This window comes from Protopterus annectens, chromosome 6.part0 (assembly GCF_019279795.1).
Source record: "Protopterus annectens isolate FY-2018-M chromosome 6.part0, PAN1.0, whole genome shotgun sequence".
NCBI lineage: Eukaryota > Metazoa > Chordata > Ceratodontiformes > Protopteridae > Protopterus > Protopterus annectens.
In genome coordinates this window covers 649,401,077-649,413,608 of record NC_056737.1, presented here as the reverse complement: position 1 = coordinate 649,413,608, position 12,532 = coordinate 649,401,077, and the positions used below count along the sequence as shown (strand labels likewise).

General features: G+C 41.2%; 1 protein-coding gene across 5 annotated transcripts in view; it reads right to left on the bottom strand.

Annotated features, from left to right (window-relative positions):
- KIF26A (kinesin family member 26A) overlaps positions 1-12,532 on the bottom strand; it is a 620,820-nt gene that overhangs the window by 74,335 nt on the left and 533,953 nt on the right. For all 5 annotated transcript variants that reach the window (XM_044074337.1, XM_044074338.1, XM_044074335.1 and 2 more), the window contains one exon: positions 1,488-1,650. In XM_044074337.1, the coding sequence (XP_043930272.1) occupies positions 1,488-1,650 (163 nt within the window). The remainder of the gene's footprint in view (positions 1-1,487; positions 1,651-12,532) is intronic.

Sequence of the window (12,532 nt, the reverse complement as noted above, 5' to 3'; positions counted from 1 at the left end):
TATATACTTTTTTGCCAAATCTATCAAACACCCTGCATTCCTTAATATCTGGGAGAGCATTAGTGAAAGGGACTAACTTAGACCTCAGAGCATTACTTAAAGAACTTACTGCTGGGTCTGCTACAGTACTTTGCAAAGGTACATTCACCTTTCTTTCACTCTTTAAAATATTTCTGGTTTTCTGGATGTCAGTGGCTAAAAATCTGGCCCCAGATAAGTACTGTCAAAGGTATCTTTAAATGCCTGCAAAAACCAAAATGATTACATTTGGTTTGAGCTCCTCAGCTCCTAGCAGCAAAATGTACCTTTTTGACAAACGTTTAAATGTCTTCTGGAAAAAAAAATGGAGCAAAAAATTACAGACTTGCTAAACTTGTTCCACTTCGACCCAGTGTCCCTTCTGCTGGTGCTGAATTTCATATTCTAGGAAAGGCTGCCTCCAAGAAACAGACACAAAACCAAAAACAGGGGCAACATCCTCCACCTTTTGCAAGGAAAATGTGTGAGTGACAGTGGAAATGAGGAAGAGTGGATATTGGCTTGACCTCAGAAGGTCAAACATATATCTACATTTATTACCCAAAATACAAAGGTGGTAAACGTTATCTGCAGACTGAAGTGTTGTGATACATCAAAGCACTGTGTGCGTGTGTGTGTGTGTGTGTGTGTGTGTGTGTGTGTGTGTGTGTGTGTGTGTGTGTGTGTGTGTGTGTGTGTGTGTGTGTGTGTGTGTGTGTGTGTGTGTGCGTGCATGAATGCATAATAAAGGTGGGAGACATTATTTATTCATGGTTTATACGTATTTTATTTTATTTTACTGTGGTGTTATTTTTAATACCTAATTACCATTATACTGAGCACTACTTTGCTTTTTATTTATGAATGATGAAGGTTCCAGATATGTCAGTTCAAACTGGTCAGTCTTGGAGATTACATTAAAGATGTACAAAAAGTTTTTTCCATTACAAGAACAATATTGGGTTACTATTCCAGCTAAAAAATGCCTCATGACATCAGGAAGAGTGGGAGAGCTAAAGGCAAAGAGTGCACTTAGCAGAATATCTGTAGCTAATGGATTTTCTGTCTCTTTTCACTCCAAACTGTATCCGTGCACTGACTTGATGCAGACACAAATGACATTCAAGTAGGGCCTTAAATTAGTCACACCATACCACTGGGACATTACAGCTCAAAAGGTGTTGAAAAGTGACTTAATGCCTGGGATTACTGTAAAATAAAATACAAAATCTTGACTGAAAAATGTGACATTTTCTTTCCTTTGCAGTGAAAAGAAAAACATGCTATTGTATTAATTCAAGCATGACACAAAAGATACATTTATAGAAATCGGTTCAAAGTAAAGTCTCTCTTGCAAGAAGGATTAGGTGACATTTAAACGAGACAAAACTGGTAAGCCACTTCTGGGCCCTCACTAACACGTACTGCAGCTGCTTATGAAATCAAGTCACAGCATTTTAATTACTGACCTTGGATTTTTTCTTCCTCATACGAAGGATTCGTGATGCAAGCTGAATAGTTGTGAGGGTTTCTGCATAATTTCCTGGAGAGTCAGAAATGTGGGCAATCATGGTTGTTCTGCAGTTGATGTTCCCAAGCGATTCCCTGAGCAGCATAGTTAGCTTGCTGTCTCTGTGTAAGACATTAAAATACAGAACCAATTAAACAACGCAGAGGTATTTTATATGCTATGATTTTTTTAACCAGAATGAACAGTTAATACATTCATTTTTTCTCCTTTTTTGTGTTAGTTTTCTTTCTACAGAAAATAAGATAATGATTTATTCAAAAGTAAATGGTAATGATAATAGTGCCACATCCATACCACAATGTTTTAAAATAAAGAGAAAAACTTAATAAATAGCTAGAACATGAAGCAGTAGAATATTGTTTCTACTTTTGTTAAGTGAAGAGAATTCTGTCTTTTCAAACAAATTTAGCTAAAAAGACACCACAAAAGCACATTTTGTCACTCTTTTAGTTATTTATTTATTTATTTGTCACTCTTTTAGTTATTTATTTATTTATTTATTTATTTATTTGTATTCTTGAGTAAATATTGTCATGTAATTCCTGCATTTTTGGTAACATCAGCTTTACAATTCTTGTTAACTGTTAATTATTAGGGAAATAAAGCGGTGTGCCTGTGTTTTAATTATAACCAGAATGGACTATCACTTTCGTTTTTTTTCTCTAAGAACTCTGTTACTGTTGTTGAAGAAAAGTGACCTGAACCTGCGCATCCTAATCCGCACGGCAGTTCTGCTTTTTGTGCAACTTGCTATGTAATAAAAACAGTAAAATATTCAAACCATTCTCAGTATTTTATCTACATTATGACAAGTTTTAACCAATAGAAGTGCAACAATTCAGGGGCAACTGGGAGCAATGCCTGGATAAGGAGCTTATTCAGAATCATAGCAAATGCAGATGGAGACAAAGTGTCTCAAACCCATGGCTACAGGATAAAGTTCATTGTCAGTTCATAGACCTAATCCTCTGCACTAAACTGCCAAAGTAATTTACAGCAAAACAGAGCTGAATGTACACATTTCTTGGATTTCCATGATTCTGCAGGCAATATCCGATGTGCTACATTTCTATACCAACATTTAGATGTTCTGCCAAATGCAATAGAGCTGCAGCTCAGTTGTAGTATAAGCCCTAACTGAGGACTTAGGATTCATTTCTGCTATATACTACAACACTGTAGGTCAAAAAAGAGGACTGTGCTGTTGTGTAAGAACTTACCATAACAATAGATGTCCTACTTATCACTCTTGCAATATTGCAAATAGATGGGTTTCCGCCACTGACGTCTGTCCAGAGTACTAAAGCCTAAAGCTTCCATGAGCCATATATCCAATGTATGACCTCAGCCCATGATCTTTTCCCCTAGTCTGAAGACATCTGGGGGAAAAAAGTAGACAGCCAGGAGGGGAAAAGCTGGGGAAAAGGGTGTCCCTTGGTCCTGGTGGTTGACAGACAGGGTGGTAAAGTAAAAAGAAGGATAGAGATGAAAAAAATGCAGGGGGGGGGGTGGGAAGAAATACTGCAACAGTGAAGTAAGACATCTACTGTCATGGCAAGTTCTTGCACACCTGTGCTATTTACTGAATGAAATTACTGTTGCAGTATTCCAAACAGATAGGTGATTCACAAAGCTTAAGAGGGTAAAAGGGTAAACGGCTGAGAAATGGGAGAACTGTCAAAGTTGCTAGAAAGTAGTGACCTAGCAATTCAGTCCTAGACTTGGAAAGGGTGTCTACTCTGTAGTGCTCAGTGAAACTGTGCACTGAAGACCAGGTAGATGTTCCAGAATCATTCTGGAATATACCTACTTGTAAAAGGCTCCAGAAGAAGGCACTGTTCTAATAAAAATGGGCCTTTGAAAAAGAGGGCAGGGATTTACCATGGTAAGTATGTCAAAAAGAAATAGACCTAGAAATCCAGACAGCAATAGTCTAAGCCCATCTTACAGCCAGTAAAGAAACAAATAGTGTTTGTTATGAATAGACTTCGTCTTGTCAAGGAAAAATCTGAGCTGTCTGTGACCTCCTGGGAATGTAGAATTCTTTCATCTCTGTTCTGTGGGTTGGAATAGAAAATAGGCAAGCTCATGGTCTGATTTAGGGACATCTCATTTAGCACTTAGAATTATACTAAGAGTGATAGGTTGGAGTGGAGCAATGAGCCCAACTGTTTTGTAATCAGGTCCACTTTGAAGGGTAGCTTGTGGTGACTGCCCCTGTTAAGACATAGAGAAGGGTGACTACCTTCACTGAAATAGAATCATCAGTAAAGTTCTTGTCTTTTTCTTTTCGGATTTTTAACAAATGTTTTGGTAGCAGAAGAAGTGGAGGGAAGGCATTAAAAAACCTTCCTGTTGACTGAAAAAGCAATCTGTCCTCCAAGCCTGGGAACAAATGGGCCTTGTGCAGAAAAGAAGGAGGTGTTTGTTGTTCTCCAAGGAAAGGAAGTCTATCTGTGGTATATCCCACTTGCAGACTATGTCTAGGAAGACCTGTTTGTTGAGCATCCATTCGTGGAGGTCTGAGCAGAACCTGTTGTGGCAGTCTGCCAGGACACTGTCCTGGGAGGGAACTTTTACTGCTTGAAGGGACAAGTTTGCCTTGATGGCCAGGCCCCAAGCAATCTGAGCCAACCTGCACAACTGATAGGATCTTGGCCCTCTTTCCTTATGTACCACATGAATGTTGTGTTGTCTGTGAATACTCTAAGAGGTCCTGATTTTCAGAGAAGGGAGAAGATCTGTAGGGCCTCACTGAGAGCCCTCATCTCTTTTAGGTTGATGTGTTCTGCCTTGAGTTTGAGTTACCAGTGACCATGGATCTTGTGAGTCCCTGTGCATGCCCTCCAAGCTTCATCTGAGGTATCTGTGTGTAGTTCTTGACTTGGAGTCTGCATCTTGAAGTGCAGGCCTGGGCTGAAGTTCACTTGTGGCACAGGACCTCCCTCCTGAAACAAGTTATAAGAGAGATCTGTGTGTCTAGAGGATGAGAGTGTTGGGACCATACATTTTTCAAGTACCAGGCTATTTTTCTCATATGCAGCCTGGCTAGTGAAAACAGTGGGATGGTTGCCACCATGTAACCTAGTGCTCTGACAATTTCCCTTGCTGGGCAGACTTGGACAGGTAAGAGGGATTGGACGTAAGTTGTAAAGCTTTTCACATTCTCCTAGGAAAAGGAAGGCCTCCATGTTTTTGTATATAGTCAGTGACCCAAGAAAACTAGGTCTTGAGTGGGCTGCAGAGAAGAATTTAAAATTGACAGTGAGTCCCAATTGTAGGGGAAGAGTGAGGGTGAACATGAGGTGAAGCTAGACACATTGTGAAAACTCTGGGGGCAACAGAACGCCCAAAGGACAAGGCAGACAACTGAAAAGGTGATGAGCCAATAGAAAACCTCAGAAATGTCCTGCAAGACAGGTGTATGGGAATATGCAGGAACACATCTTTCAAGTCCAAAGATATTTGAATGACCTGAGAAAGGATAAAGGTAAGTAGGGACTGAAAGACAGCATTTTGAAAGTGGGTATCTTTGCAGCTCAGATGGCTTAGTGGTTAAGAAAGATGTTGAGCTGAGAAAGATCCAGTATGGGTCTCCACTGTCCTTCTTTTCTTTGCACCAGGACAGCTTTGAGTAGAATCCTCTTCCTACAAGCTGAGGAAGAACTGACTCTATGTTGGCTTGGTAAAGCAAGTCCTGTAAAAAAGTGGAAGAAGTTGCAAATGGTCATGTGTGGGGATTTACACCTTTAAAGGGTGGGAGCTCCTTTCAGGTTATTCTGTAACCTTGTTTGATGATGGTGATTACTTACTTGTCTGTAGTGATCTTCCTTAATTTGTAAAAGAAAGAGTAAATCTTTTGGAAAGGAGAAGGATGAGACAGAAGGGGGATAGTCACACTAATCTGTAAAGGGAGGCCTTCCACATCTGGGGGTCCCTTCCTGGTTTACCTGGGAATCTTTTACTGGGTTCCTTCTTGTGTTTCTGAGAAGGCCTATGCTGTCTTCTGACAACAGAAGTGGACTTGGCAGGGTAACTTCCCTGGTATCTGTGCAGGAGGTAAGTAGAATTTGTCTGCAGTCCTTCATACTTTTGCCTTGCTCTTGCAGAGTCTTGAATAAAATAGTAGACTGTGGGCCAAATAGAAGGTTCTTGTCAACTGGAGACTCTAGGAACTTTGCCTTGAAATCTTCAGGGAGAGACTGAATATGTAAACAGATGTATCTCCTAATAACAGAGACAATGGCATCTGTTCTGAAAGAGGCTTCAACATCACACTAGCTGCATTTTATGTTATGCCTACCTACCTGAGAGGCTTCAGTTGCCAAGGATGAAATCTGTTGTTTGGAGTCTGACCTATCATGTCAGCAGCAGCCTTACTGAGGTTGCCAAGGATAGACAGAAAGTATTTGGTTGTCTGCGTCTAATACTCAATGGCCCTAAAAGCCTGTGGCCCCACTGTCTTTGTCTGAGGGAAGGGCATTAGCAAGTGACAGCAGCTTAGAAGATTTGACTGAAGCTAAGGTAATAGCTGAAGGATCGACTATAGGATTCTTGAAAAGAAACTTGAGTTCATCTGGAACTTTGTAGAATCTATCACGTCCCTTGGTGGCTGGAAGCTGAGAGTCCAGAGCAGTGGACATGGATGTGAAAGTATCAAGAAAGACCTTCAGTACTAGAGGGACAGGAGAAACAGCTGAGCTGTAGTATCTTATCTAAATGTCAGAGATTTGCTTAGACTTCCACTCAAAATGTTTCATCATATTTACAATGGCCTCTCCAAAAGAGAATCAGGGGAGAGGAAGTCTTCATCATCTAAGGGTACCAGTCCAGGAGAGTGAATTTAGGAGGAGTATGCTAAGAAATGATCATCTGAGTCTGAGGTCTCCTTTTCCTCATCTTCACAAAAACACTCCACAGTAATTTTCTGTGGAGTGGGCAGAGCAGCTGAAAAGATTTAAGAGCCATAATGGCCTTAAAAATGACCTGAGAAAAGTCCACCCACTCCTTCTGTCTAGAAGGTTGTGAAGAAGAAATGTGTCAAGTTTTCTGACATTTCTTCTAAGCATTGACATGGACCAAGCGTAGAAGCTCTAACCCTTAATGTACCTCAATCAGTGATCATAGGATCTCCTCCCATATAAAATCTGAGGGATACCTTCAGGGTATTCTGAGCTAAAGATCTGCATTTCCCTCTTCTCTGTTGCAGTAGAAGTCACTTAGGACATGTGGTATTCATACACCATTGTTGTTTCCAATGGAGTCACAGTAGAGAGTATCTGAGGAAGAGTTGGATGTACTACAATTTCTGCAACCTCAGCAGGTGCTTCAGAATCTGGCTGGGCAGACTGAATATCAGGCCTAAGCTTCTTGAGCCTTTTTCTTATGTGTGGATGGTATCAGGTGTGGAGGGGTCTGCCATCTTAGAGTGGGCCACATACTTAAGTCACTGAGTTTCTTGGAACATGTTCAGTGATGACAAATTGGAGCCCAAGGTCTTGGGTACAAAGGAATAGTAGACGGAACATGATTTGCAGTCATGTTCTGCACCTGAACAGAAAAGCCACTGGGAATGGTGGTCTTTGTAGGGCATCTGCTTACTATACTCAGACTTTCCCATCCTAGCTGACATCCAGCAACATCAAAGAAAAATGGGATAAATGACAAAGGAAGGTTCCCCAATGAGGCACTTATATGAATTCAAGAAGGCCTGCAGTACAGATGACCACACAAAGATTAGGCTAACGAGTGAGAGACCTGCATTTGTGCTGTTGGTGAGACAATCTGAGGATTTATGCTTACATGTTCTCTTATGTACCCCTATGCTCACAGGCTGAGGTAATACATGACATATATGACTTGTGGAAGATTTAACTTTGGTACCCTGGCTGGACATCAGTGGCAAAAAAAACATCTATTTGGATTACTATAACCATAATTTCAGTCAGGACATCATGTTGTTACATGGTCAAATTACCAAAGAAAAATAGCTATCTGTTCCAAAAGTAGCACATTACTCTTTAGTTGTCCTCTAACTGGAAAACATTAATATATTTCACCCACACTCATAAAGTAATAAAAATCCTTAATGCAGACCAGATTGCTCGATGAGCAATGGTATTCATGATTCTGACTCCCTTACTCCATTACAAGTTACTAAAGAATCATTTTTAAATTATTTGCAATCAGTGCTGTAATACATAAGTGTCTCAGCAGGTTGCAGACTGCAGCTCTGAAACTGAGAAGCTGTAAGTTCTAGCCCATCCTGAGTAAGGTGGGACAAACACCACTACTAATACACCAATGTGCAGTGATGTAATTATATAGTTAATCACAATTAAGACTTCAAACTAGTTTCCCATGTGTCTGTCCTACTGGTCCTTCAACTGACTACTAACAAATAAACAGTACCTGTAGAAGGGAAGTAGACAATCCCTCTACAGCTTCTGCACTTTCCTCCATTCACTGCAAATACTATTAAAAGTTTAGCCTGGCTTGTTTTTGAGTTATCTGAGCTATGCTTCTCACAAGAAAAGAGGCTAAAAGGACAGAAAGTCAAATGCCTTTAATGATTTAAAAACATAATCCAGCATTCATAAAACAGCAACATAAAAAGAATCAAAATGGAACATACAGGCTGAAAAAAGCAATTGCTTTAGAAGCTGTGCAATTCAATGCACGTCGCCAAAACACATCCATCCTCTAGTGCCATTCTCCAGTACTGTAAAACATAATGAAGCAAATGAAGCAGGAATACATGTAAAGAAAAAAAATACACACATATATATATATATATATATATATATATATATATATGTATATATATATATGTGTATATATATATATATATATATATACATATATATATATATATATATATATATATATATATATATATATATATATATATATAAAACAAATCCTTGGATTTCTACCAGAAAAAAGAATAAAGCATTTACTGGACAGGTGGCAATGACTTGAAAAAATAATTTCAAATGTGGGATCCTTTACAAGATACTGATGCATGTAGTACTAGGGGGTTGCTACCTCTAGAAGCCATGTGATGGCAGTCCTAATGCAATCCAACCAAAAGAATACTGTTTAAGATTAACTGGATGCAAACTGAAGAACATTTCTAGGAATATTATTTCTGGTCATTTTGTATGAGATATGCAATGTGAGGTATAACAGTAAAATGACTGCATATTCTGAGCTCCAGCCATAACATACACAAACAAAATCAAATCTATTTACTTACAGTAGTTATGTTATTAAACAAAACCATCTTTATATTATGTTACTAATTAAGTCTCTTTAAAATAAACAAATAGTATAGGGAAATACATCCAACGGTGAAAGCCACCCTACTAGAATATCACTTGAGTTTCTCTCTGCATCAGCAGTGATGCACAATCAAGACTGAATATGGTTTGCTGGGACTGAGGTGAGCTCATTTGTCTCTCTAGTGTCTAGCCAAGGTGACTGCCAGCAGGGGTGAGAGTCAAGCTGAGGTGAGCCACTACCCTCAAGCAGTCTGGATTTTTTTTTTTTTTTTTTTACAAATAACCCTGCCCACAATCTTACCTCCTATGCCTGCATGTAATAATATCGATGAGGATCTTGCCTGCACAATCTGCCTACAATCCTATCTCCTATGCCTGCATATAATGATATCAAGGCAGATCACATCTATACATGATATGCCAGTGTGTTTTCAATAATATACCACAGGACTAGAGTTTCCTCTCTCCACCATGGACATTAGCCATGGCCATAAATTCCTTCCCTCTCCCTGAATAGTCAACAGCAAAACCTACTCACCCCCCCCTCCCCCTCCCAAGTCAATCCTCAGGATCAGGCACACTAAATGAACTCAGGTCTCCTGGTTTGCAGTCAAGATGCCATCCTTCTGTGCTATGAAGCTGGCAACTGGGAGACATCCATTTAAGTCACATGGGTACATCCTGTCCATAAATGGAAAAAGGCTTTCAAAACTAGAGAAAGCTACTAACCATTGTTAGCACAGAACAGACATCAGGTGTGATGGTAACATTGTGACTCTACCTAGCCTTATAAAACATAGCTTCACAAAGCTATGCAGGAAGATAAAGTAGGAAACACACCCATCTGGCTGACCACCTAAAAATCAGCCAGCATGCTTATCTATCATCACAGAATGCTCAGCACAGAAATAATGTCAGGCATCACTGTAATTCTACAAGGTACATCAAGGGAAAGTACTTCTAAAGACAAGTTTTCCCTAAACTGACAGCCTATGTGACCAAAAGTAAATGGATGTAGGAGCTGGACATAGGAGCTGGCAGACTAGTTGGTGAGGTTTAGGAAAGTACAGTTGTGTACACTTACCATAAATGATGATGTTCGAGTGTTTTCACTGCTGCAGTCATCACATTTGGGTTATCTGCCTGCAGGTAGCCCTCAGCCGGCCTGAATACCAGAGTCTTCCGATTTCTGTGTCAGATGCCGTCGCTTCTTCCATGATGTCAGGTCGTCATGGGTATAAAACATGCAGCCGATGCCATTACATCCACTTTTCTTGCCCCAGATGTTAGATGCCCCCACAATAGGAAGCAATTATATAGTATGGTACACCCCCATCAAAAATCAAATACACAAGAAAAAATATATACCAAACAAGAAGGAAAGGTAGGGCCAAGAGAAGTCAGGGGCCTGGAGGGAGGGTAACCAGGACTGCAACAGTGAATACACTCGAACATCTATATTTATGGTAAGTGTACACAACTGTACTATATTCTTCATGTTTCACTGTTGCAGTCATCACATTTAGGTTGATTCCCAAAGCTAAGGAAGGGAGGAGGTAGTTAAAGAGCATTAGGGCCAGCTATTAAGCCCTCCAAGACTGTTGTGGCAAATCCAGCTCTGGATTTAGAAAAGACAGACAGGTGGTATTGCTTGGTGAAGGTATGTACAGAGCTCCAGGTAGCAGCTTTCAGGATGTCCCTGGTAGGGACTCCTCTGAGAAGTGCCGTAGAGGTAGATGCAGCCCTGGTGGAATGTGATCTTATCCCCTGTGGGGAAGGTTTTCCATGGTGTTTGTAGCAGAAATTAATGCTATGGGCTATCCATTTGGAAATGGTTTGCTTTGAAATAGCCTTCCCCTCTGCCCCTGCAGCAATACCAACTAGCAGCTGCTCAGATTTTCTGAGAGGCTTAGTCCTGTCCAAATAGAATCTAAGTTGTCTGTGCACGTCCAGAGAGTGCAGTATTCATTCCCCTTTGTTTTGTGGATTAGGGAAAAAAGTAGGTAAATGAATGGACTGATTTAGGGCCACACTAGACACCACCTTGGGCATAAAGGAAGGATTAGTCCTGAGGGAAACCCTGTCCGTATGGAAGATAATGAAGGGTTCCATTGCCATGAGAGCCTGTAATTCAGACACTCTTCTTGCTGAAGTGATGGCTAGAAGGAAGGCTGTGTTCCAAGAAAGGAATTTCAACTCTGCTGTTGCAGCTGGCTCAAAGGGGGGAAGAATGAGCTTTTCCAATACAAAGTTTAAGGTCCCAGGCTGGAGTGGGAGCTCTCCTGGGGGGTCTTAAATTTTTGTCCCCTCTAAGGAATTGTTTTAGTAAGGGGTGAGAGAAGAGGGTTAGCTCAGTATTACAATGTGCTCAAATGGCAGAGGCATGAATCTTAATTGACGAGAAGGATAGGCCCTTGTGGAGCATTTCTGTTAAGTACTCTAGAATATGAGGTAAGCTGGGCACCGTTGTGCCCATCCCCTGAGCCTGGCTCCAGGAACAGTATCTTTTCCACTTTTCAGCATAGGATTTTCTTGTACTTGGCCTCCTTGCCTCCAGAATGACATCCAGCACCTGCTTACTGAGGGATGCTAGAGGAGAGCTCAAGGAATTAGCCAGGCTGCAAGGTTCAGGGTTTAAAGCTGAGTGTGCAGAATCTGGCCCGCCTGCTGGGACAGCAGGGAAGGTGTCTGAGGCAGGTGCCATGTTTGTAGCAGTGTCATACTGCGCAAGAGGGTGTACCAGTGCTGGCATGGCCAGTCGGATGCAATCAGTATTGTCCTTGGCTTGTCCTGTTTGATCTTTAGTAGAACCCTCGAGGGGAGAGGCAGAGGGGAAAGGCATAAACTGAGAGGCTTTCCCAGGTAAAGGACAGGGCATCCACTTTCCAAGCTTGACTGTGGGGAGTTCTTGTGCAGAATTTGTTCAATTGGTAGTTCTGACGGGAGGCAAACAGGTCTACCTCTGCAGTCCCCCATTTGTTCCTCAAGAGGTTGAATATTTTGGGTTCCAGTTTCCATTCGTGTGGGTCCATGAGATTTCTGCTTAAGTCGTCTGCCATTGAATTTAGTTTGCCTGGAAGGAATTGTGCTTGTAGGTGTACTTGGTAGCTCAAGGCTGTGTTCCACAGAGCCATGGCTAGTCTGCAGAGAGGGTAGAAGTGGGTCCCCCCCTGCTTATTTACGTACCACATAACTGTGGTGTTGTTTGTCTTTACCAATAGTTGTCCTGGAAGAGTACGGTCTTTGAAGGCTGTCAGAGCATTCTGTACAACTAACATTTCTTTTTGACTGAAATGCAAGTGCATCTGTCTCGAGTTCCATTTGCCCTGAATGCAATGTCCTGCCATGTGAGCCCCTCATGCATAGTCTGATGTGTCTGTTATTAGGGTTTGGGTGGCAGGGGTAGAGTGAAAGGGAGCCCCTTGTTGTGGTAGCAGGCCTCTGATCACCAAAGTAACTCTGTCTTTAGACAAGGAATGATAGGAATCATTGTTTCCAGGTCCTGAGAATGTTGACACCATAGACTTTTTAGATACCATTGGAGTTTCCTCATATGCAGTCTTGCCTATGGAATTAGCAGAATGCAAGAGGCCATAAACTCCACAGCTTGCAGTATTTTCCTTGCAGATAGCTGGGATTTTGTGGCCAATAGTTTGAAGTAGGTTGTCAAATAAACTTGTTTCTCCAGTGTGAGGAATGC